Raw genomic sequence first — 26,356 nt, forward strand, 5'->3', positions numbered from 1 at the left:
GGGGAAAAATAAATCAAGTCAATACTGACCCATTAAGGAAAATGGCAGTTACCCAAGCAGTACCCATCATAGAAGAGTTTATTAGCTTTCCTGTACCTTACTTCATTGAACTCTGGGTAGTTTCTGCATGTCCATCAACTGGTATCTTTGCAGCCCAGTCTCCAGATTCCTAGAGGATTAGTTTGTCTTTACAAAATGCCAGACCAAGCAAAAGCAGGACTGCTGGCCTAATATTGCCCTAAAATGCTACTGAGCAAGGTACCCAGCAGCCTAGAACTCTGCAGCACCATACCTTGGGTTAGTGAGATTGTAGCAGGACTTCCAAATCTGGAGCATGTGCTTACAGGTAAGGAGTGCTTCATCTGGGCCTCTGCAAAGGGACTCCAGTTTGACTTTTGTAAACAGTAATCTAGTGAAAAGGGAAGGGAAATTGAAAGAAAAGAGATTCAAGGAAAACATTTTTAAAGATAGCCAACATCACATCACAACTTGAGAAAACATAACTTCAAAGACAGTTTAAATAATTATTTCATTAAGTACAAGAAAGTAAAATATCTAACATCAAAGTAGCAGTGCTTTTTACAAGACGGTAAGTTGCTTTTCAACTGGATAAAAACAATAGTTAAGAGGATTTTTAAAATTTTAAAGTTAAGCAAGACAATATAGCTTAATGAAATCAGCAGGATCACTAAAAACACTCCTTTATATGCTGAAACAAGAACAGACACCTTCACTAAATAAAATCTCTACTACTTTTATGAGTGTTTTCCATGCGCTGGCTCAGATGATACTTATCTTACATGCAACTCACAAAAGAAAGCAACTCAGTACTGAGTTGGCCTGCTGAGCTACTTGGATCCTCACAAGCCTATGGGACCAGATGGGATCCACCCCAGGGTGATGAGGGAGCTGGAGGACGAGCTGGCATCTCCCATAGCAGTCTCCTGAAAAAGCTGTCAGCCCACGGCTCAGACAGGGGCACTCTGCGCTGGGTTAGGTACTGCTCGAGGCCACCAGAGAGTGGTGCTGAATGGTGCTGATCCAACTGGAGGCCGCTCACTGGTGGTGTCCCCCAGGGATCAGTGTTGGGCCCAGTTCTGTTCAATATCTTCATTGATGATTTAGATGAGGGGATTGAGTCCATCATCAGCAAATTTGCAGATGACACTAAGCTGGGGGGGGGAGTGCGGATCAGCTGGAAGGCAGGAGGGCTCTGCACAGGGACCTGGACAGACTGGAGAGTTGGGCTGATTCCAGTGGGATGAGGTTCAACAAGGCCAAGTGCCGGGTCCTGCACTTTGGCCACAACAACCCCATGCAGCGCTACAGGCTGGGGACAGAATGGCTGGAGAGCAGCCAGTCAGAAAGGGACCTGGGAGTCTGGATTGACAGGAAGCTGAACATGAGCCAGCAGTGTGCCCAGGTGGCCAAGAAGGCCAATGGCATCCTGGCCTGTATCAGGAACAGTGTGGCCAGCAGGTCCAAGGAAGTGATTCTGCCCCTATACTCAGCCCTGGTGAGGCCACACCTCGAGTACTGTGTCCAGTTCTGGGCCCCTCAGTTCAGGAAGGATATCGAGGTGCTGGAGCGGGTCCAGTGAAGAGCAAGGAGGCTGTGAAGGGATCCAGCACAAGTCCTGTGAGGAAGGGCTGAGGGAGCTGGGGCTGTTCAGTCTGGAGAACAGAAGGCTCAGGGGAGACCTCATCACTCTCTACAACTCCCTGAAAGGAGGGTAGAGCCAAGTAGCTACCAGTAAGTAGTAGTACTACTAAGTAGTAGTAAGGTCTCCTCTCCCAAGTAGCTACCAGTAAGGCAAGAGCATGGACTTAAGCTCTGCCAGGGGTTTAGGTTAGATATTAGGAAAAAAATCTTAACAGAGGTTATCAGGCATTAGAATGGGCTGCAAAAAGAGACTGATGTGCCACTCAGTGCCATGGTCTGGTAACCACAGTGGTAAGGGGATCAGGGGTTGGACTTGATGATCTCAGAGGTCCTTTCCAACCTGGCTGATTCTGTGATTCTGTGAGGCAAGTTACTTCCCTATAATACCAACTTCTATTAGAGGAAAAGGAAGAGACTATACTGAAAAAGATACCACTAGACCACATACATTCATAGCAGGTAGTTGGCACTGGTAAGGTCTACAAGAAAATGTAGCTCCACTCTACATAATGTTGCCATCAGAAGGGACTAAAATTAATGTTTTACTTGAATTTTGAGCATTTACAGGTTGCAGCCTGAAGAAAGCACTTCACTCATCAAACATGCACTCAACTATTCATAATGGCAACAAACATGTTTGCTGGAAGCCACTATAAATTAATTCTGATTTCAAAGTTGATGTTTCTAATGGCAACAAGACCAATAATGTGCATGGCCTCCTAAGATGATAACTGCATATTCCTCTTACATTCCGTGTATCAGTAGAAAGTTCTCCACAGAGATTAACTTAGACACCTTCCTAGATAATTAAAGAATATAAATGCAGTATGACAACCAAGGAGCTAGACCAATGGTATGCACATTTATAGGAGTCACAGCATCTGGGAACAGAAAATACGCTGGAAAAACACTAATTTAAAAGCCATTTTTAGTAAACTGAAAGATTAAAGAGCACAAAGCAGGACGAGAAGGTGCATATAAAACTCAGCCTACTTTCTGTTTTTAAATCCAGGTGTACTTAGGCATTCTATTACAGTGCAACCTTAATCATTCTAAGTGAAAAATGTATGTGATTGGTCAGATGGTTTGTGTGGGAAGACTGAGAAGGGTGTAGAGGGTGGGCATGTGTGAAAACTCAGAACTTTCTCATCCCAAATGCAAACTTCAAGGCTGGTAATCGTAGGGGGATGGTCATAGTAACTGCAAACTGCCAGAGGGTTTTCTCAAGAATAAGAGATGACATCAAGTGTCTCAGCAAGTTACAGTAGCTAAAGCTTTGGTGTTTTTAGTGCAGAAACTACCCAGCATGTAAATTTAAAAACTGTTCACACCATCTTAATTATACAAGGTTTGTGTTGGTGGAACCAGAGAGGAAACAAAATGCAGGTTGCTGAGTTAGTTTAGTAGAATGAGCACCTGTGAATAAGAGAGGCAAATAAGGCTATTTGGAGTCTCACCTGATGTCCTGTGGGAATGCAGAACAGAGTAATTGGTTACATTAGTTTAGCTTTCTTCCTATAAGTAAATCAGATTTCAGTATACAAGAAACTATAGAGATAATTGAAAGTCATATTTCATTTGGTAGAGCAGTCCCCTCTTGATATTCTACAGTGACTATAACACTGGAAGAAAAAATATCCAAGCCTGTCCATCATTTTATTTGAGAGAAAAGGAAAAAAATACAAATAACAACCTTGTCCTCTCACACTACTACATGTATTCTATCCTTAACACACATGCACACCACCCAAACAACAAGACTTAGGCACCAAAATCCAAACCCAAAATCACAGAAATCTACACCTTAAAATCCCTTTACAGCTTCTCTTTGTGTAAAAAGAAGAAAGTACTTCTTAAAGTTTTATTTTTAAAAAACTGTCAATATAAAGCACTTGGCAAAAGTCATGGAATGTAATAAATTCAGAAACACTAAATTTACAAGTCATTCTAGAAAGAAGATAATAAATATATGCCTCATTATGTACACTGTATAGATAGACTGAATTTATATTAGCAGCCTTCAGCATTTAAGAATTGACAGAATGCTGTGGAGGAGAGGAGGCACGAGGTCATTAAGTCACTAAGATTCAGCATGCAAAAGCTAAAAAAACAGTTGAGCAGGAGATAGAAAGGGAGGGGACTTGACTACTAGGAAATTATTCAAATCTATGTACAAAACAGTAGGAAATGTAGGAACCTGGACTACCAGTGCAGGCTTCAAGGACAAGATAGCAGAAGACAAATATACTTGTAAGAACTAAAGCAACACATCAGAATTTGATGTTTTTGGAGGCACCTGGTTTGCGTGTAACATCATCCCTGTCTCTTATGCAGTACAGAAGTCAAGGAGATTGGATAGTTGCAGGTTTCTCAAAATACTAATACTGAACAAAGTATGATGGAAAAATACTGATCATTCAAATAAAGAAAGGATAGCCAATTTTATCTTACAGGGAAAAAAATGTATACTGGTGTGTGATTATCCACACTAAACCAAAAATATTTTTGCATAGGAAAGTTTGCATTTATAAAGCTGCATGCAGTATTTTCCATGGGTTCTATATGGGGACATTTTCACACCTATTTTTAATACATTTTTAAAAATTGTTTAGAAGAAAAAGGTCAAAATAAAAGAAAATGATAGAGTTCCCAGAGTTTACTTCATTCTAAGTCCAGAATTTGGACAAACAGTTTACTGTGTGAACATTTGTAGCTTCTTTTAAAAGGCCGAAGTGGGGCTGATTGCTTTAAGACCCTTCAATTGGGAATGTTGCTAGAATCCAACAGGACCCTAATTTACATGTAATGTACTCTCCTAATGAAAAGATCCTTGAGCAGCCCAGTAGGAAACTTTCCAAAGAATTTGTTCGGCACAGCTTAATAGCTCTCAAGCTGGATTTCTTCTTAAAAATCCCAGCATATAGCTATGGGAACAAATACAGCCTTTGCACTCAAATGTGGCAATGCATCAAAGAAATAACTGACCAAGAAGCAAATAAGAATGCCAGAAAACAGGCAATTGAATATAATTATATGATGAAAACTGGCTACAGTTCAACAGTGCAACATATAACTAAAAGACAATAGTGTGTGCCTTACTGTCAGCAAGTAAGTGATGTTCTTATCAGAAAGGACATTTGGAGATGACCCGATTACAAATGCTAACATCAGCATACGAAGTCACCAGTATTAGGGAGAGCTTAGTAAAGCATGATATAAACAACAATGGCTAGAAACAAATCAAGGATCCATGCAAACTTAGAATGAAAATACAGTCTTAATGAAGACTGCAACTGCTACAATGGTTTCTCCACTTTTTGCTGTGTTTTTGTGAAGATCGGATGTCCTCTGGAAGGCAAGCTGTCTATAAAGCTGCGTTAGTAGAAAAACTATAACAAATTTAGCAGTTTCTGATACATAGAAACTCAGGGGCTAAAAATTTATCCTCCTGGCTTCAAATTATTAATATGAGCATTTATAGTTTTGAAGTTTTGACAGCTGTGCCTTTAACAAATGCTACAGAAAGCTTACAGCTTCATAGTATTCATGTCCAAAACATCTTTATAATCATCAGAACACAAAACAGCACAACTGCAAAAATTTAACCTACAGGAAGAATCACAATATGAAACTAGATAGAATATGAAATAAGCATAGTTTTATAAAGGATTTGCTTACACATTCACTGACCTTAGGTGTATCACTTCTATCACCATGACAATCAAAGTACAGAAAGAAACTCATAGAGGTCTCTATTGCAAGTTCAAACTTAATCCTCGCACAATCACTCAACTCACTTTTGTGTATTCCAGGAAAGTGTTATTATCAGAAAATTTATAAATATAAATAATTAGTTATAAAACAAAAAATTGTCATTTGTAAGTACCTTGAAATAACTTTTTGCATGACTGAACAAATTAATCTTATTTCTTGGTGATTTCTTTTACATTTCTGTGATGTTGCTACCCTATCAACTTCTCTTGCTTTACCAATTTGCTCTTGCTTTGCCAATTTCTTCTTGGCAAATTCATCACATCTGCTTCTCCTTTTTGTTCAACAACCAGGAAAGAGTCTCAATAATCCAAGCTACATGTGCAAGCTAACAACACACAATTAATGACAAGAGGTTACTGAACACAACTTTCAGCAATGTCTAATTAGCTACTTTTTTCAGATGCTTCTGTCAATCTGCTTCCTTCTGAAAACTGAATTGACTGAACTGCTGGATGCCTAACACTGGCAAAAGGAGGTCAAGCAAGCAATCCTGGTAGTTTTTTTTAAAAAAAAACAACTCCAGAACATAATTTAATTTAATAAGAGTCTCCTAAACAGTTTCTCATACAATCACAAAGCATATCTAAAATACGTTAAACCTTTTCCAAGTGATTCAGAAAAGGGACAGATTTCTATAATTCCAGTATTAATCAAGAGCTAATCCCCTTCAACTTTTCTTGCAAACATCCTCAATAGTGGGAAGCCCATATATCTACAGAAATGTAGATGAAGTAAAAATAGGTAGTTCAGATTGTTATTCGAAGCTTGACTCTCAAACAAACAAAAGATGCAACAAAACCAGCCCCTAGCCCCCAAAATAACACACTTTTGTGGAAACACTTGATGAATAGTGGATGACCTGAGCTGCATCCTTTGAAATATTATTCCCTGTATATTTGTTCATGAAGCAGTTGCATTGATTTTTTGCAAGCAAAAGCAGCAGTAAGCCCTGTGACTTCGTGGAGTTCATGTATATCCTTCAGAAAATGTGAGTCTGTAAACTATGATGAAGATAGTTTCTGACTAAAGCCAGAACAAATTAGCTATACTTGAAAACTTCTTGTTTTCCTATCTTGAACACCCTGCAGCAGCCAGCTCATGACCCAACTCTCTCAATCAAGTTTCAAAGAAATATCTACAGCCTAACTGTGCCAAGCAAATACAATTCAGGGATAATACCCTGAGGCCAATGACCAATTAGGTAGCTACTACTTTATATTACAATCAACAATGTATTTTTTAATGGACCATTCTGTAAAATGGTCCCCAAACGGGAGCTAGGGGATAGAAAAAATATAAGCAATTGATACTTATAGAAAAACAATTCCTGAAAACAAGTTCTCTTAACTCCCAAGATAGACAGGAATAGATCAATATGGAATGGACTTGAAAAAGCATCATGCCAAGTTTTGACAAGGATATTACTGCCCTTTCCTCATATAATTTCCAGTATTCTATGATCATAGAAATGAATAAAAGAAAAAAGTCCAAGCTTAACCAACACCACACACTACAGTGCAACTAAAATTGACCTTGGGAAAAAAGGATAGCATAGACTATTGGTAAAGATACCCCTGTCCCACAGAACGTTGGTGTATCATGCACTGCCTGTACCGCCAGCTCTTCTGTTACGGACAACTCCCAGAAGAAGAGAAGTTTGTTGATCAGTGATCTAAAAGAGATGTTAAAAAGCTTTACAATTCTGGGAAATCTACTGTAGCTCAAAAAGCCCTTGAGGGTCAGCAATGAAAGGATTCAAATAATTTTCAGAAGAGTGACAAATGGCCTGATGGTTCTATGATATATTTTTGGAAGAAAAAAAACTTCTATCACACTTCAACAAATGTAAATGTTTAAACTGTGAACTTAGTTTTCAGTTGTCTTCAAACTTGTTACCATATGTCTTTCCTTTTTCGGTGTACTTCACAATAAAATAACATGCTTGCACTCCTTAAATAACCCATCTGCTGTTCCCTACTTCTGCTAATTCAAAAGCTTGTCAGCAACTATCCATTGAACTTCAATTTTTAGTATAAAATTAGCAATTAATATTTATTTTTTTTTGCCTAATTACATTAATTTCAGGCACTTTCGGTGCCACAACACTGGAAATAACAAGGGAACCCCAAACAGATAAGATTAAGAAAAGAGTATCACAGGTATTTATCTGTATCACAAGTATTTAATTAAGAAGCCTAATTCTGTCTCCCTTGACTGAGAATCTACTGTTGATTAACCATGAACAAATATAACAAATAAAGGAAGAACAATCAACTCTCTATTCAAAGAAAAAGCTCTATCCTGCTGCTAATAGCACAACACAATGTTAGCTCATTACTTCTACTCCTTTAGATGATGACGGGCCCTGAGGAATTTCTACTTACTGACCCAGAGGTGCATGGGGTAAATCATTACCATCTTTGTTTAGCAGGATAGTTAAGGCTAATTTAAGATATGAAACCATGCTTGCTATATGCCTCAAATATTAAACATGAATTCTAGGAATGCACCAGATTTTCAAAGGTTAAAAACTGACAGTCAACATACTTACTAATTGACTACAACAGAAGAGCACTGGAAACTATCCACTTCTCAGTATGACTCATAGTGTATTCTATGACTTCCTTGCAAACTCTGGCATTTTATAAAGATGTAGTATTATAAACTTCTGAAAGGTTAGATTCTTTTCAAAGAAGAGCATAACAAAAAGAAGGTACAGCTGTAAGTGGGGCAGAACAGCACTCGCTGCAGCAATACAACCACAGTACACACAGGTAAGTGGATAAGAATAACAATAAATTAAATAAGATATAATAAATCAGAAACCCTATGTTTTACTTTATTATTTTCCAAGTACAGAGATTATGCTACAAAGCTGCTGAAGTATCATTTTGCATATGGCTGAGGTAATGGAGTGATTCTAACAAAAATACAAAGAATAATAAAAAAAAGTCTTCTGCTATTCAGTTGACTTGGATTGCAGATATAACTGAAACACACAAAATGTGATGATACTGGAAGCATTTACAAAACCTAATAAAATACGCAAGGTGAATAGTGAAATGTTTCAGCATGTCTAAAAATGAGCAAGCCTTAGAGGAACGCAAGAGGATCTCTTTCAAGTCTTTTAGGAAAAATTGTGAGACTGCACTGTCTACAGAAGCAGCAGAATAAGAAAACAGAATCAACAATACATTTATCATTTGTGGTTTAGACACATGTACATACCCATTGTCAACTATTTCAAGAGCACAAGATATGGGATGAAAGAAAAGATTGTGAATTCGAGGTTTTGGTGATAAATCCTTGATAAATAACCCATTTACACGAAGGAATAATTCCAAATTTATTTTATTGGCTAAATATGTTTGTCTGGCTGTCCATATCAATTCTACAAAGCACATAAGGTATCTCAATCATATCCTTGACTTCTCTGGGAACCAGAAATAAACTGACAGTACTAAAAATAAGACTCTAAAAGACTGTCTTGAGTAAACATCTTGCTGTCTTCTACCTTGGAATCTTCAGTTATTGTTGCTACATCTGATGGCAACTCCTACTGCCAAGACGTGACCCTCAAATTCCCTGATCCATACCAGTAGCCTGTAACAGTACACTGTATCACCATGGGTTTTGTATTATATCACAGGAATAACAATTTAGAACCATGACTGTAACCCATATGATAAATATACATATTCTAACAGTAAAATCAGTACTTCTTAAAACTCAGGCAACATGTTTAACCACTCAGGTTATAATTAAGTACAGAAAGGCCATGTGCCATAATTGAAAACCCCATAAATACCGTTTGAGTGCTCAAAAGAGTAATTTCAAACATTTTACTGAATTATCCTTTTTTTCTCTTACTACAATAGGGAGAACTGAATTTTCAGAAATACTTCTAGACTATTATTCTGAGAGATACAGAAGCTTCTGTCATTTACATTGCCACAAAGTGGCAAAAGATGAACCAAGAACAGAGAGAAAATCATAGAAAATCACAGATAGTGATGTTTGGAACACATTTGTTTTCAACAATAATTCAGTAATTTTCAAATTAGGTACTTCAACTGCCTCTCAAGCCATGACTCACTGACAGGTTCTTCAGACCCAAGGAAAGAACAGACAGATCTGGGAGAGGAACTGCTCGACAGTTTTGAAATCATGAAGCGTGTATGTAAGCCTCTAGTAAGAACAGAGACAAGTTGTATGTGTGTGGATAAACTAGAAAGTGAGAAACAGCAAAATCCCACAAAAGCAGTTGCACAGAACTGGCTGCTAGACAGTTCTTAGAAAAAGTGGTATCAACAGAGGTTGCGATGAGATTTTTAAGGAAAAAGGCAACAGTACCTTATATAGACACACAAATGGAGGCATGAATTGTCAAGGAAGAATATACTTAACATGAAGAATAAACACAAAGGATGACTTAAGGATGACTTCTTTCTTAACAAGAGAACATCTACCAAATGTGCTTCTTCGCTGCTCACTTACTTATTCATTGGCCAACTTCAGGCAAAAGAGATTCCCCACTATGATGTATTTTACAGAATAGATTCTATACATTATGCAGAGAGTTATCTGTAGGATGGGATAAATCTACCCTAGCTAATAGTAAAATCCTGTTTATCATTCCTGGAATATTGTATAAAAACAGGAGACAAAAAATGCTGTGAAGCATGCAATAGGGAGAAATTATCTAAACAAAGAGTCTGTAGAAAAGGTCAAAATAAGATTAACCATCCAGCTCTACCCTCCCTTCCAAACTCAAATCCTTAATCACTACTTAACAAGCCTTTAAGAGAAAGCAGACCTTCATTAAATGTCCAGGGGGTAACACTGATGGGGAAAAAAACAACAGACCATTCTTCAAATCCTCCCCCTCTTGAAATGAATGAGATGAGAATCTAAGAAAAATAAGTATGAAAGAAAGCATTGAAGCAAACATGACATTCACTCACATAAAATTTTCTGGATATTCACTCAAGGCCATATCAATGATATTCAAAGCATCATGATAGTGTTTCTGGGCTGATAGCAAGAGTGCAAGGAGATGAAGAGAGTTGGCATCATCTCCTTGTAGTTGCAGAGCCTGACGAACATAACCCAAAGCTTCTGGTATCTGATTAAAAAAAGGCAGAAAAAGAAAGCACCACTATTAGAAGCACTGCCTATTACTTGATTACACGTCCATAAAATTTTCAAAATATTCCCCTGGATACCATACAGAATCCTATACAATCCTGTAAGAAACTACACAGATGTTGAAAATTGACCTGGTGCAGTGAACAGTAAAAAGCAGAAGATACAAGTTTTATTAAAACAGTTCCATTCAGCCCTTTAAAACATTCACTTATTGGTTTTCAAGTATTGTTTGTATTTCTTTGATTTCCAAAATTTTTGAAAAAAAACTTGAAAATATTTTAATTGTAATGCATTTAACATTATGTTCAGCTAGACTACAACAGTAACTGGTCTTTACATAGAATTGCATGATCTAAAATGCATGTGCTTTTGCTCAAAGTAAGTACACTAAGTGTTAAAACCAGGAAATGTAGTTAGGCAACATTAGAAATTTGGAATTCTGAACAGTCATAGCCTGATACTGAAAACTATTTTGTGTTATTAAAATGACAGTCCATTCCACTCTACTGTGACATAGTCTGATGTCTCTGCTACTCGCTAGCAATAAAAAGTGGTCACCTACAGTATGGAAACTACTATGCTCAAAACTACTTCCTGAAATAAACATGACACAGGAAAAGGCTTACCAGGACATACACAATGCTGCTCCACATCATTCGGGTTCATATGATACATGGAAGAATCATTAATCCCTTAAACATAACAGCTGTACAAGTTGAACTGAGCTCTAATCTCTTTTATAGCTTTAAAATATTTTCCAGTTTTCTTGAATACATTTTTGTTATTTTGTTGACAATAACCAAACCTCCCACAAATGTTTGGAAAAGGCATGGATCTTAAGGGGTACTCAAGATTTAAGCACTGTCAAGGTACTTAAAATCTAGATTCAAGAGGTTCACTCTCCACATAATCATTAGGAGCAGAAAATACACATAATAGGTAAAATTAGCATTTTATTAGCCACATAAACACTGAAACAAATCAAATCAACTTACATCTTATTTCTAATCCCAGAGATGGAAACACTGTGAAAGAACTCTTGGGAAGTATGGAACACCGAAGGTTTACAGAGATAATAGTCTGGTGCTTTTTCAGAGATATGTGAAAAACACATATATGTATATACACACACAAGGAAGATCAGGTTTTTATGGAAGAAATGTTCATTTGCATCCATCAACAGATATGAATTCTAAACTTTGTATTACAGTGTGAGGCTTTACTTTTAAAACACAACTGACCTGTCTGGAAATGGCAAACTGAAGTGCCAAGTAAAATGCTGCCAGGTGATCTGTTGGAGACAAACTGTGAGCCCTTAAAAACAAAGAAACAAGAAAAAAAACCAGTGAATTTTCTCCCTGTAAAATAAACATAACATAAACACAAAGCCTTCTATATTCACGTACTCATAGTGATATCTTTTCAAGTATACTCAGATTTTTATGTAAGTGGTGTTCAATCCAGTGATTAGTCACTTTTAGTAGAAAAGTTACTATGTATCAACCATTTGGCAAATTCTGTGAATCTTCACACCAACCACCGGAAAAGCACTAAAAGTCTTCCAAAATAGTAACTTAAAAAAGTGAAACAAACACCCTCTCAACCCTGTGTGAAGACCAAAACAAGCAGCTTCCCAAATAGCCCCTATCAAAACAGGTAGCCTTGAAATCTGGCATAGACAAGGGTCCAAAATATAGCTGTACTTCTTCAGGTATTGGTCTTCTTAGGTAAGTGATTTTAAAAAAAAAACAACACAAAACAAACCACAGAGAAAAAAAACCAAAAAAGGTGGCAGACTTGCTCACCAAAGCAGGGTTTTCAAGGGTGTAAAAACAGATCTTTTAAGATGTTGAAGGACTTCTCCCAGCTTTGCCATCAAGATGTTTTTTCTTCTATAATGAAGGTAGGATTGCTCTCATTCACATGTTTATTGTAATTTTATTTGCAGAGTCAAACCCCTGAGAATGAACCACTGTTGTCACCAACAGTGCTATGTCTGTGTCGGCATGTGAAAGATTGGGCATTTGTGTTGTCACTTTGTGCTGTTAAACCTCTACATAGTATTGTTAATTTTTCCCCCAGCTTACTACCTGCATTTCACCTGTTGTCCACAGCAGCAGGGCTTCAATCATTGCTGTCTCTACAGAGCAAAAGCCTGCTATATAATATAATCAGTGACCAACTCTTTTAGAGACACTATCACACTGACTTGAAACCTTGCATCATACCATTTTCCCTTTCTAGTTCAGAACAGAATATTCCTTTGAGCAAACACTTTATACTAGAGAACCACAGAAATTCATTTAAAATAGAATAAAAGGAAATCCACAGAAATCAACTCAGATACTTCTGACAGAAAATGAAATGCTAAAGAAGATCATTCTGTACTCATGAAGGGAGACTCCCAGAGGTGAAATCCTGATTACACAATCTTTTACAAGTCCCTCTTTTAACACGGTAAAGATTTTCATTACATACGGCAGAATAAAATGAAAAGATGAATACCCACTCACCTCTGAAATGCAAGAAGAGCCTTTCTCTGCAAGACCTCCTGCATCCCTCGCAAAGATGCTGAAAAGAATATATTTAATCAGTGATATGCAAGATTAAGCTATTTTATTCCACGTGTTCACTGAAGTTTTAATAGATCAGTTGAAAAAATGGTTGCACACAGAAACTTGAAGTCCAGCATTCTGCTAGTTATCCCTTTTTTATGCAACATGTGGATTTCCAAATGTGAATGCTTATTCACACAAGATAACTTACCATCAGTAGCCTGCAGACTGTAAGTCAATCCTAGTGCCAAGTAGCCTTTTGCTTTGAACTCTGATGTTTTGTCCCCAAGATCAACAACTGTTTTGGCAAATCGTTCAGCTTCTTCCAACTGAAAATATTACAAAACATCCATGTAAGTCTAAAACTAGTTAAAGGTTACATTATAATGAGAAGAAAACACAGCATGTGTGCAATGCACACTGAATCTGTTGACTCTCAACCATAACTGCTTTTAAAACTATTTAGCTTTCCATTAGACTTCTTTTCCTGCAAAATACTGAGTAAAGAGTGTGGATCTAAGCTGAAGCACTCATTTCTATGGTTGAGAGGGTGAGAAAATCTTTGGCACATAACACACAGATTATTCTAAACTTACTGTGGTTTTGCCTGCTTTTTTTTGTTTGTTTATTTGTTTTCTTAATGAAAAGGTATTTTTGGTCCATATATGTCATCTACCATTTTTTAGTTTTATGGAGCTCTTGCACCATGAACCACTCCTTTAGGAAAATCAATTACAAGAACTATAGTTCAAACCCTGCAAAACAAACAAAAAAAAAAGCACAACCATGCAGAACTCTGCATCACATACAGTATTGCTGAATATATGTGAACTCATAAATAGAGAAAATGTAAAAGCTCAAGGTTTAAGAGAACACCCATGCCAGCACACTATTTAATAATCCAGAAAGAAGAAAAGAAATTTTTAAAATTTAATCAATTTCAGTAAAGGTAAATGCTACGTACAGCAAGATACTCCATATGGAATCAATCCATAGGGAACTACATATAGAGATAGGATGTACATTAATTATTAAGACTATTTTTGTCAGCTGTAGTGAGTCATGTTTCTGCTACTTCACTATTTTCTCAATTTCTCATTGTGACCTTTCTCTCCTCTTTTCCTCCCTTTTAAATACACTCATTCTTCTAAAAACTACGCATGTATCTTGAAAACCAAACAACGTTCTTCAATCACTTAAAATGGGTATTGTACAGATAAACCGATTTCAAGGTTATCTAAAATACAACTCAAGTTATGCTTCTTTTTAAAAGACACTGTTGCTACTAGGAATTCAGAAACCCCAGTTGTCTTCAAACATGGTATCACATAAAGAGTCTCCCAAATATAAGAGATTTGTTTCACTCTCTTAAAAAAAAAAGTTGTTTTATTCTTGCACTGAAAGAAGTCTAAGTTGCATTTTTAATCTCTGTATGCTAACGATATTTCAATTTCTAAAATATGTTTAGTTGTGTCTCAGGTCAATATGAAGATATGCTACCTTGATAAACATAATTATTGGTGTAAATTACTTTAAATTAGCCATGCAAGCAGGGTTGATCCTGTGCATATATGTATCTGTGCTTTATTTTCAGTGCAGACCACATGCATGTAGTCACTGTGCAAAAGTGATACTTGCTACATCCCTAAACCAAGATTTTGTCACATTTCAGCTCTTGCTGAAAAGACAGAGTGGCAAAGCTTACCCAGTGGAGAGATCCCATACACAGCTTTGCAGCAAGGAGTGGAATAGTTGCATCATCTGGTTTCAAACGTATACACTCCTTCAAGACTTTAACAGCTCGAGCGGACTGTTAAAAACATTTTTCATTGAAATCACTAAACACATGAATACATTTCACAGGTAGAAATTCCTATTTATTTTTACCACATGAAGAAGACATTACTAAACACTTTGTTGAAAATGTCACTATTCCTCATGCAAGTGAAACATAAAGACCTGGTGCACTGCTGTTGTTATTCAACCCCTGTGAACCATCCTTAGGTGTCCCCATTTAATTTTGCTGGAGTTTAATTTCAGTGGCATGTGATACAGAGAACAGTTCTGAGATGCACTTAAGATGCTAGGCCTGTAAGCTCACAACATTTGAGACAGGCAGGAAGAGCACAGACTATTCAGAAGAAGCAGTGTCTTGGTGCTCTTTGGGAGTTACAACAGGATTTCAGTGTACAATTTTGTATCAGAGCTACTCCTGAGTGGCGTAACTCCTCTTTTCTTACTTTGCCTCCATCCAATCTGAGTTTAAAGATAACACTAAATAAACAGGGAATGGGAAACAGAATCAAGGCTTTTCAGAACCACTGTGCTTCTAAAAATATTTTCTAATGAAAATACAAATCATTCTTTCCCCCATACTGAAGATAAGCAAACTACCGCCACCGAGAATGATCTTTTAGAAAATGAGTTTTGTTTACATTGCATAATGAATGTGATTTGCTTTACATGACATGGAAAAGAAAATAGAAGACTGCATCTGGTAACGTATCTTCCTAGTTTATATAAAACTTTTTTTAAAAAAGATTTCACTTTAGTTGCACAAAATATATGGTCAGTATAGACAAAGACAGTAATATTTTTAAAAGAAGTCAGAAATTCCTAAAGGGAAAAACTAAACAAATCAAAGCAAGAGCATCCTGAATCAGTGTTAATTTGGACCTAGGCATCAAAACAGCACTTAAACAAGCTGTTACTGGTTAATATGACCTGGTATAATTCACTACTTATATTCAATTAGCTTAGTTGGCAAGATAATTCTTATCATTACCTTTCAGTCTTCCTAAGCTAGAAACTATTGAAACAACATCATTATTTGTACAGAACAAGGCATAATTTCAGGTCTACTGTGTATGTAGCTGATGTGGGGATTCCGATTATTTTAAAAAATACTACAGATGAAAATGGTGGTAGTGCCAAATGCTATCAAAAGCCAACAATAAAAGAATTACATCAGAAAATTAAGACTTACCTTTCCTGCTGCCATCAAGGACAATGCAAACTGATACCAGAGATGGAACTCTTCGAATGCAAACTTCATGGCTCTTTCTAAACACTAATTTTGAGGGGAAAATTGTTAATTGGGCGAATTCTTCAATTATTAAAACTACATACTAATAAAAAAAATTTCATTGCAGGTTCATACCTTAATTAAAATTTTAAATAATTCAAATAAACTGTGATAACAGTTGTCAGACTGTAAATGGAAAAAAGAATGAACTGGAAAACAGATTTTCCATTTATTATGTTTAAATACTCCTGTTGGTACTGTTCTATTTAGTCTCAAAGAAGGAATGATACTTATACTGCAAAAGGCAGTTTTAAGTGCAAAATAAAATTGTACACCCACTCTTCCTACATTGTGAATTCTTAATAAACAATGAGAACACAAACATCTATCACTTCAAATGCTAATTTTGAAGGTTTCATATCTGCTTTGTCAGTAAGAATTATTTCATTTTGCTACACTTATTTTCACTAATCAGGACAGCTCCAGAGAGTTGGAAAGAGCAACATTTTTCTGGATTAAACTCATTTAGCAATCAACTTTCTAGTCTGCTGAGTCCAATTAAATGAAGCAGCTTTTCTGCTCTGATGGCTACTATGTACATGATAAACTGTAACACCCTGATTTTTTTTTTACATTCAAATTTAGCCTTAACATTACAGAAAGCACAGCCAGGCGTGTCGTGTGCTCTCACACTTTACCAGAACCAGTAGCAAAGAACAGCACTGAGGATGAAACAAAACAAATATAATGTGTATTGTTTGCAATATATAATAATGTCCACTAGAATTTTTCATACTATACAATACCCTGTATCAAGACCATTACTAAACAGAATTTTTATTAAATTATTATAAACACGTTGATATCTATCCTTTAAAAAGCTCTAGACTAAAACATATGGAGAGTCATCTCTTGGAGCTTGCCATGTAGCAGAAAGTAAATGAAAATATTCCTAATTAGATTATATTGTAGGGTGTCAGTCCCATATGAGCTTTCATACACCTTAGTTGCACAGAAGATTTTTTATTGCACTGATTAAAACTGATTTGCACATGCAACCTGCATCTGTGAAGTACTTTCAAGAATACCCAAATTCAGAGCTTAACATGATAGGAGATTCAGATTAAAGTGTAACTATCAAAATATACCAGATATGATCTGGGATTTTTTTTTTCCATTTTTCTACTATATATTCAGTAGTCAGAATGCCTGTATCCTATATTTGTTTAGCCCTTAAGTACTGTAATAATTAATAATTAACAGAATTAACAGAAATAAGCAATGAAGACACAGCTGAATGTTCAATCCTATTGACAAACCTCTGAGAGCATTTCATATTGGCCTCTTCTTCCCAATGCTATAGTAAGTAAATCATAGACTACAGATGCACTTTGCAAACTAATGATTCGATCATTTTTGTGTTCTGGTATTCTGCTCAGGACAGCATCACGGTTAGCCTGAAAGATACCATGAAAAAAGAAACAAAAGTCAGCCATTGTAATCCAACCTATATCTTTGCTAAAGTAACTACTGTTCTATTCAGACTGACAGTATGCAGTTGACACAGGCAATACAGAGATACAGTATCTTCTACTAATTCAAAAATAGCAAGAATCACCAATTACATACATTAGTGGCAAGATTTGTTTCTATATGGATCTCTTTATAAGCACTAGATTCTAAATTGGGTTACATAAATTGGGTGATGTATTTTAATGTACTTTAAATTATTCTCAGAAACAAGATGAGAATTTAAGTATAATATATATAATTTAATTTTAATTAAAAATTAAATTTTATATTCTGTATAGTGGCAAAATGTACTAGAAGGATCTTCAAATCCTCTATTCCACCTCCTGTAAAATAACTCGAACAATTTCTTTTCTCTTTGTAACATTGTGACACATTCATCTCCTGAGTGGTAAGCTGCCCAGTGTCACACAGTCACCTTCAGGAGTTACTAGTGATAAATGAAAATTGCACAGGTTTGGAATCAAGCCATGTTTGCAGTAATGCCTTGTACTTCCAATCCTGCTTTGCGAAAGGCACATTGCAAACCTAATTCCTTAATTAAACTTTTCTTCTGAGAAGGAAGAAAGCTGAGCTAGAACTGGATTAAGTGAATTTACTGCATTCACAGAGAAATCTTGTTAAAGAATGAAGGATAAAATTCAGGTCACTCAGTATCTAAGACCTATCCAGTAGTTCTCCCACTATACCATCACACCTCCCAAAACACCTTCTCTTGATTCTTTATCTATTTCTAGTTTTCTTGGGGTTTAATATTGACATTGGTACAAATGCTAGTGTATCTGGTAGTCTGAAGACAGAACTTAAGGGATCATTCTCTTTCCTCCTCTCCCCCATTTTTTTTAATTACACAGCCCACGGACTCCTTAGTACATTTACTTAAATGCATTACATTTTAAAGGGCAGCTTCTTTCCTTCATGTTCCAAGGTGAGGAATGACACACATTAAGGATAATAAATTGTTCCTCTGCTTGATCAGGATAACAATTTTTAGCTCTCAACATACTCAATGCATCTTTAAAATCAAAATAATTAAATACTGAAAAGAATTTTTCAAAGAGATACAAGGAACATTAAATACACAGATATTTCAGGAATTATTAACTGAATCATCCATAGCTTGTTTTAAAAACAAGCACCCACGCACACATACCACAAAACAGATATTTTGCCTTCTTTTGATCAAGAAGTCTTTGGCTTTTCCTGTCTACACTGCATAAATATTTAGTCAGCTTCAAGAACTTCCTTTTTAACTCCACATTTAATCGCTATTTGATTCAATTCATTGCAAGTACAGAACAAGCTATGAATCTGCACTTGTGCAAACAGGGCTGACAATGCCAAAGTTGTATTATAGGAGAGGATGCCTTTTAAGTATTAAAGATTTTACACATTTGAAAAATCATTTTCTGCATAATTATAAACCAGAATGTATGTATAAACCTAAGTGCTCAGTGTTTCAGAAGTGGCTCAGTCTCAGCTGCAATAAAGTGACAGTTAAATGTGTCAGCCACTCTTACCCCATAAAAGCTTTAAACCTGAGGCAAACGAGACTATTACCACCCACAGTGGGAGAAAGAATACACTCAGACATTTTACCATCAGCTAAGAATAACACATAAGGCTGAAGCCCAGAGCCAAAAAAAGTCAAGTTGAAGGCACGGCTAGCAGTGCCACAGAGATGGATACTGCACCTATTCAAAATCTCTATGATCTGGATGACAGGACAGAGTGTACCCCCAACAAGTTTGTTGATGATAATAAAACTAGAAGGAGGAAGTGATAAGCCAAAGGGCTGTGCTGACAATTCAGAGGCTCCTCAAAAGGCTGGAGAATGAACTGACAGAAGCCTCAACAACAGCTTCAACAGACTGGGTAGTGCGAAGTCCTGCATCAGGGAAGGAAAAGTGCCAGGCATGCTGGGGGCCAACCAGCTGGAAAGTAGCTTTTTGGGTAAGGACCTGCAGATCCTGGTGAACACCAAGTTGAACAGGAGCCAGCAATGTACCTTTGCTGTTAAAGAGGACAAGTGGTATCCTAGCTGTAAGAGCAGGAGTGTTGCCAGCAGGCCAAAGGAAGCAATCCTTCTCCTCTATTCAGCAGTACTGGGTCCAGTACAAGAGAGATATGGAGCTACTGGAGACAGTCCAACAAACAACCATTAGGATGAATAAAGGAGTGGAGTCTTTCTTCTATAAGGAAAGGCTGAAAGAGCTGGAACTATTCAACCTAAAGAAGAGAATGCTCAGGGACAGGACTTTATGACTGCATACAAATATCTGAAGGGACAATGAAAGCTGAGGAAGCCAGGCTCCTTCCAGTGGCACACAGAGACAGGGCCCAGAACAGGCACAAACTGAAACAAAGAAGGTTCCTTCTGATCATCAGGAAATACTTTTATTTTTTACCATAAGGTTGACTGAGAACTGGCACAGGGTTTCCAGGGAGGTCATCTCCCTCCTTGGAGACACTAAAAAGCACCTGGACAGCAGATGCAGCCTGCTCCAGGTGGCCCTGCTTGAGCAGTGGGTGTGGACATGATGACCTCCAGAAGTGCCTTCCAACTCAAACCTTTCTGTGATTCTGTTGCTACAGCCCAGCTGACACGCAGCAACATGCACACACACTATAAAATGAAGCTGTCCATCCTTCAGATCCCACCTTTCTACTCATTCCTCCCTAGAGATGGAGAGGCTGGCCTATACTTTTCAAAAGTAACAGCTAGAATACAAGGATGTCATTGAGGGGTTGCAGCTGACTTTCCTCATTAGGCATGGTGTAGCACTGTAGCATCAGTAATGCGGTTAAAAGAGGTATTTTGTATTGATACGTACCTGTAAGAGAACTGGAACACTTAAGAACAAGAGAACTATCATTGCCAGAGCATTTCTTTCATAAATATTATAATTTAAATATTACTCAATGCATCCTTTCTGAATTTGGGGATTCAGGGAGCTCAAGGTAACAAAAAAGTAATCCACATGTTGCACTAGCTTTAATCCAAGTAAGAAATAGTCAATATTAGAGTGCACGACTTCCTTGAAACCAGCAGTATGATGCAGGGCTTGTATACACATAGTGGTTTTATTACTTTACTTCTAGGTCAGATACTCATTCTGTTTTCAAGTATTTAATTCAATAAGTTCCTGATGGACAGATGTCTTGACACCTTATCTGATTTTTACCAATTCATAAAAAACAAGAGATCATGCTACTTTCAGTAACCCAATAACATCTCAGAACACCAAGGATTACTCAGTCTTCTGCAACTACTGTTATTTCTTTACTAAATACTGGTTTCAAACCTGTCCCCCCTCAAAAGCTAAATTGAACATGACTTATCCAAAGTAAGTCAGTCATGTGAAAGATTTTATACTCCCCTGAAATAAACTCTTTTGCCTCAGATAACCTGCAATGTTTACTTGCAAAGAAAATGATACTGAAAGCTTGCTAAGGGCATACGCTCTACATTGACAAACATTTGATATAATTAGGCAGATCCAGTTCACAAAGGAAATCTGTATGTAACCTGAAACACAACTCGACAGGGCCGTACTTTTAATTTGGTTTTTGTCTTCTTAATGCTGATACACAAGGAAGTACACATGCAAATAGAGGAATCAGTAGTCACATCCTGCAGAACTGGGACTGCTTCCACTTCACACCATGACCACAATTCACATGAGAATTCTGTGTATCACCACAAGCTGCTCAGGCACCTTAGAGAGGCACCGGTGGCCCCGTTCAGTGCCAAATAAACACTGCAGTAAAACCAACAAAAGATACGGAAATGTTTGCTCAGTCTACTTCTGTGGTGACAGATTGTGTCATCACATATTGTAAGGTAGATCACTAGGATGAGGAAAGTAGTTTACACTACAGTGTAAGTATTTGCCACTTCAAAATAGTTCAAACAGGACAAAGGTCACAAATATTCTGATCCCATTTAACTGTACCAAAACAGAAATTATGCCACAGCATGAAATCATCTGAATCACCTGTAGGACTTAAAAGACTACATCTCATTGATGTGCAGTGAGACAGATTACTCTATGATGCGTCGTATTCTAGAGATTCTGCAGCTCCAGTAACAAAACAAAAAAAACAGAAAAAAAATCCAGCTTCGGCCTTTCATTTCTCCCATTTGATGACATATAACTAACCTGGTATGAGAATGTCAGAATGTCTGTCTGTGGCAGTTAATAGATGACAAGTAAAATCACACTGGAGGAAGATATGAATGATCCATAAGAAGCACAAGTAGGCCAATGAAAGGAACCATCTACTGAGGAAATAAGGGCATCAAATATATATATCCTTTAGCAATGCCTATATGCCAGTATCATAAAAATAATTTACAAATAAGAGTAACATCTGAGGTTTAATGCACAACAGAAATTTCTTGTTGGCTATGTTGATTATATTAATCTAATAGTGTTTCATTTTTTTTTATTTACAACAAAAATAACTACATTTTGAGTGTGTCTGAATGTTACATCTAGCTGGTGTAACAGTGGTTCACACTGACAAGTGATGCCAAATGAAAGACCTGGCTTTGTGTTCACCTGCCTATGGACAGAAGGAGGCTAAGTTCAGCCACTCTAAAGGAGAAAAACTCCTATTCCTGACACTTGCAGATCTCATCTTGCTGACTCAGAGGAACAGAAGCCTGAGTTTCAGATGTAACTGATGGATTTTGTAATAAAATATGGAACACATATCATAAAATAAGACAAGACAAAAGAAGTTCTATTTTCATTTTTTAAAAATAACAGGAACAATACACACATATACAGCACATGTAAATTAATTCTTTTTTTTACCTACCATAGATTCACTAATAAGCAGCAACAGTAAGGCTTCTTCTGTATTTTCTTGAGGACAAAAGATGCTGTTCAAAATGAGAATGTAATTATTTAAGCAGAACACATTACACTTAGGATTACTTATATAAATACAGTAAGTGTACTGTAAAACTGGAAAATTTCCAGAAATGAGAACAGACAGTAACTTGCATAGAAAAAACAATTGGTTAAAACACATCTCTTTGCAATGCTCTTAATTCACATTTCAGAAAAGTTGGCCAAATACCGTGATAGAAGAAAACCACCACAACTGTTAAGAGTTGAACACATTCAAATATCCCAAAGTTGCACATAATTTGACAACTATAAAAACCACAGCCATAAGATAAAGAGCCTCTGTCACCTAAGTTATCTGACCTGAATCAAAATCACCTATGCAAAGTTCAGCAACAAGAAACTCACAAGAATAAAAAAAGGTTTGCATTTTAGGCAATATATGGGTAAATACTTCTATTAATCTTTCATCAGCTATGCTTGAAAATTGTTTCCAAGATGCATTGGCAATCTCTGCTTGTTTGCACTGTTACTTCCAAGCAGTTACAATATTTGCTTTTAATGAAATACACTTCCTTATGACTTACTACTGAAGGTTTGCACAGAACCAGCTTGCACACTTCACTGCTTTCTCTGAACACTGAACAGCCTCTGAGTACTCCTCTGTGCTGGCGGACAGACAGCAATTATCTGCACTGGGCACATGAATGTATCAATTCATTCCTTCATTCTCTCTCCCTCGAACACCTGCACAAACCCAACCAGTGGCCACATTTTAACTCTTCAGATTTCTTCTTTAAAATATTTCTGAATTAGAGCAAGTACTATTTCTTGTTAATTCAGACCAATCGCTCCATAATTAACTGTTTAAATGTAGAAAATACTTTGTTTTCAATAAACAATTTTTATAGTCCCAAGAGTGCTTAAACTACAGTAAGTTACAGATGAGAAAAAAAGCTTGTCTGAGGTTAAAATATCTTTGGGGTTAAATCAAATATTTCTAGTGCATATCAAATGCCTCCATGAACAGTTTGTTATGTACTTGCAGAGAAACATGGTGTTTGTTTTTGCAAACTGAATGTCCTACTCTATGTCTGCATGTTTTCCTGAAGTTAAAAGAAGACTTTTTTATCACTTCACATCCTAGACATAGTCCAAAAACACCTAAATTGCATTTTGAGTATCTCCAGTGATATTCTCCAGACTCCACAACCTCTTCTGTAGAATTTTTTTCTTAAGACAAATGGAATTTCAATCCTTGCTAGATCATTACCTCCACTACTACAGTTTACTTCTCAATTCTCTGGATCACAGTGCTTCCTAGTATGTGTTAGAACAAGCAAGCATTACTAATACTAATGGTGATCAGTTTTGAAAAAAGCCCACACATTTTCAAGAAGGTACACAGCAAATCTACTTTAAAATTAATCATGTGGTACACTACACAAAAATAATGCATATCATACCAAGTACCTGAATCAACGAAAGAACAAAAGAACAAAAAGGTGCCATCATAAAGAAATGACAAAACTGGCCTAAGATTTAAAGGTAGCACTCTGGGAAATTAACTACCTTTGAAACTGCTAGAGAAATTGTTAGGTATGTTTTAATGTTTCTGAAATGAAAACTGAAACTCTGTAATGCCAACTCTTTCATTTCTATGATAAAGCAGAATGGAGGTCTGGAAACGTCACAAAACTCTGAAAATGAGCAATCTCAGATTTGTCATCCAGTTTATGGTTGTTAGGGTTTTTTTTGTCTCTCAGGTATAACAGAGTTTTAACTCTACCTTATACCACAGTTCAGATTAACACCAACAAAAAAGCAACCTGATAAATGAGAAAAAAAGGTATCGTGCATACAGTGCAAATTTCTAAATGGAGAAAATCCCTAGTTCTCTTCAGAGAGCACATATACTCACACAGCACAGGAAACATTCCCATTGCCAAATTCCTTCTACGTTTTCAAAAATATAAACTGAATTACCCAGTGCATTGGGCAACAACTGCAGTTACAGAAACGAGAAGGATGTAAACTCAGCCATACTTTTCTCCAGTGTAAACCCGCGGTCTTCTACTGAGCGTGTAATTCTTGGTATTTGAACCTTTTCGAAGTGGATCATCTAGGGGTGACTGGTGAGGAGGATCTTCCAGGGGATTCCAATAACTCTGTTCACACATACCTCGTAACAAAATTTCAGCCAGTTGTCTTGCTATTGTCTGCAAAAGTGTAAGATAATTTTTTTTGTTAGAAATGCTGAATACAAATTCTTCCAAAAAGCCTGGATTATTTGTAATGAAGGCTAGTCATGTGGAATATATTTTCTATAATTTTAAAATATCCAGAAAAGCAGGCATATTGGTGTTTTAAAGGTGTAAATACACAGTTCAATACTGTAAACATGAAGAAAAAATAGCAGTAACAAGGGATTTTTCAGTTTTATTAGTTAAATCCAGTTACTTCTGACGTATCAACATCACCAACTGTTGCTCCTACAAGTAGAGCATATCGAGCTATACGTCAGGTATTTTGTTCTCACCAATACTGCTCCTGCAGGCCTGGAGCAGATGTTTCTGTGGGAGAGACCACAGTGGAGCAGATATTTTCCTGCATTCCATGGAGAGGGTCACAGTGCAGCAGATGTCCACACTGCAGCCTGCTGAGAGGACGTTGGTGCAGCAGGCTGGTTAATATTCCCTGAAGGAACTGCAGCCCATGAGTGGGACCCTATGCTGGAGCACAGGAAATGTGTGAGGGGTAAGGAGCAGTAGAAAGGAACTGCTAAGGACTCACCACAACCCTCCATCCCCCAAGCACCACTGGGGAGCAGAAAAATAGGGAGAGGAGGTGAAAGAGTCAAGAATGAAGGAATGAAGTTGAACCTAGGGAGTGGGGGAAGGTGTTTCAGTTTTTGTCCTTGTTTCTCAACATCTCACTCTCTTTTAATTGACAATAAATTTATTTCCTTCAAGTCAAATTTGTTTTGCCCATGATGGTAACTGGTAAGGAACTCCCTGTCTTCACCTCAACCCACAAGCTTTTCTATTTTATTTTCTCCTCATTGTGTTAAGGAAGGGGTGTAGAGACCAGCTGGGTGGGTATATGGCAGCTGACCAAGGTCAATCCACCAGACACTGATAGTCCAAACACCAACTGACTGACTGGGCCTCCTGATAACTTGAAGGTGTGAGGGTTTACTACTGCTGGTAAGGTTCAGCAAGAGCGAAACAAGGTTGTGGATCAGCAAGAAGAAGTGTATTTTGATCAATTATTCTTGACACCGTGTATTTAATGGAATACTTACATAAATATTATTTATTAATATTAATTTAAAGCTCAGAAGTCATCCTATAATCAATAACCATCAGGTTAATCTCCTATTTAAAGTTAAATACATATGCATACAAGCTTTCATGATGATAAAAACTCAGGAATTAGTACCAGGGCAGTAGAAAGAAACCAAGATCTACATCTGCACTGGAACTGGCAGCATTTCCCAACATTGCCTGGCAACAGATGTGTAATGTTTAAGTCACAGGCAGCACTATATGATCTGCATCTTCCACCTTAATTACTATACCACAAGAAGCCCTTCATCTTTTATTCTATTAAAGTTGGCAGCATTATCCCTCTCCGTTGAAAGACTATTATTTAATGATTTTAATATCCTTACAAAGAGAGAATAATGATAAAGAAGCCAATTACCTTCCTTATTGCCACTTTGGAAATTTTGAAGGCCTAGTATTAGTAAACTAATCTGCGACTTTTTGAAAATCATTGCATTAGTGCAAAAGATATAAGCC

General features: G+C 36.9%; 1 protein-coding gene across 2 annotated transcripts in view; it reads right to left on the reverse strand.

Annotated features, from left to right (window-relative positions):
- The window catches only part of TTC7B (tetratricopeptide repeat domain 7B), a 110,494-nt gene that overhangs the window by 47,876 nt on the left and 36,262 nt on the right, over positions 1–26,356 (reverse strand). For both annotated transcript variants that reach the window (XM_030451560.1, XM_030451559.1), the window contains exons 7-16: positions 24,600–24,772; positions 22,522–22,585; positions 17,484–17,621; positions 16,126–16,209; positions 14,845–14,949; positions 13,351–13,468; positions 13,098–13,155; positions 11,826–11,898; positions 10,401–10,561; positions 293–409 (exon numbers count right to left, since the gene is read on the reverse strand). In XM_030451560.1, coding sequence (XP_030307420.1) covers positions 293–409; positions 10,401–10,561; positions 11,826–11,898; positions 13,098–13,155; positions 13,351–13,468; positions 14,845–14,949; positions 16,126–16,209; positions 17,484–17,621; positions 22,522–22,585; positions 24,600–24,772 — 1,091 coding nt within the window. The remainder of the gene's footprint in view (positions 1–292; positions 410–10,400; positions 10,562–11,825; positions 11,899–13,097; positions 13,156–13,350; positions 13,469–14,844; positions 14,950–16,125; positions 16,210–17,483; positions 17,622–22,521; positions 22,586–24,599; positions 24,773–26,356) is intronic.

The sequence above is a fragment of the Calypte anna genome, chromosome 5A (genome assembly GCF_003957555.1).
Source record: "Calypte anna isolate BGI_N300 chromosome 5A, bCalAnn1_v1.p, whole genome shotgun sequence".
In the NCBI taxonomy this organism is placed as follows: domain Eukaryota; kingdom Metazoa; phylum Chordata; class Aves; order Apodiformes; family Trochilidae; genus Calypte; species Calypte anna.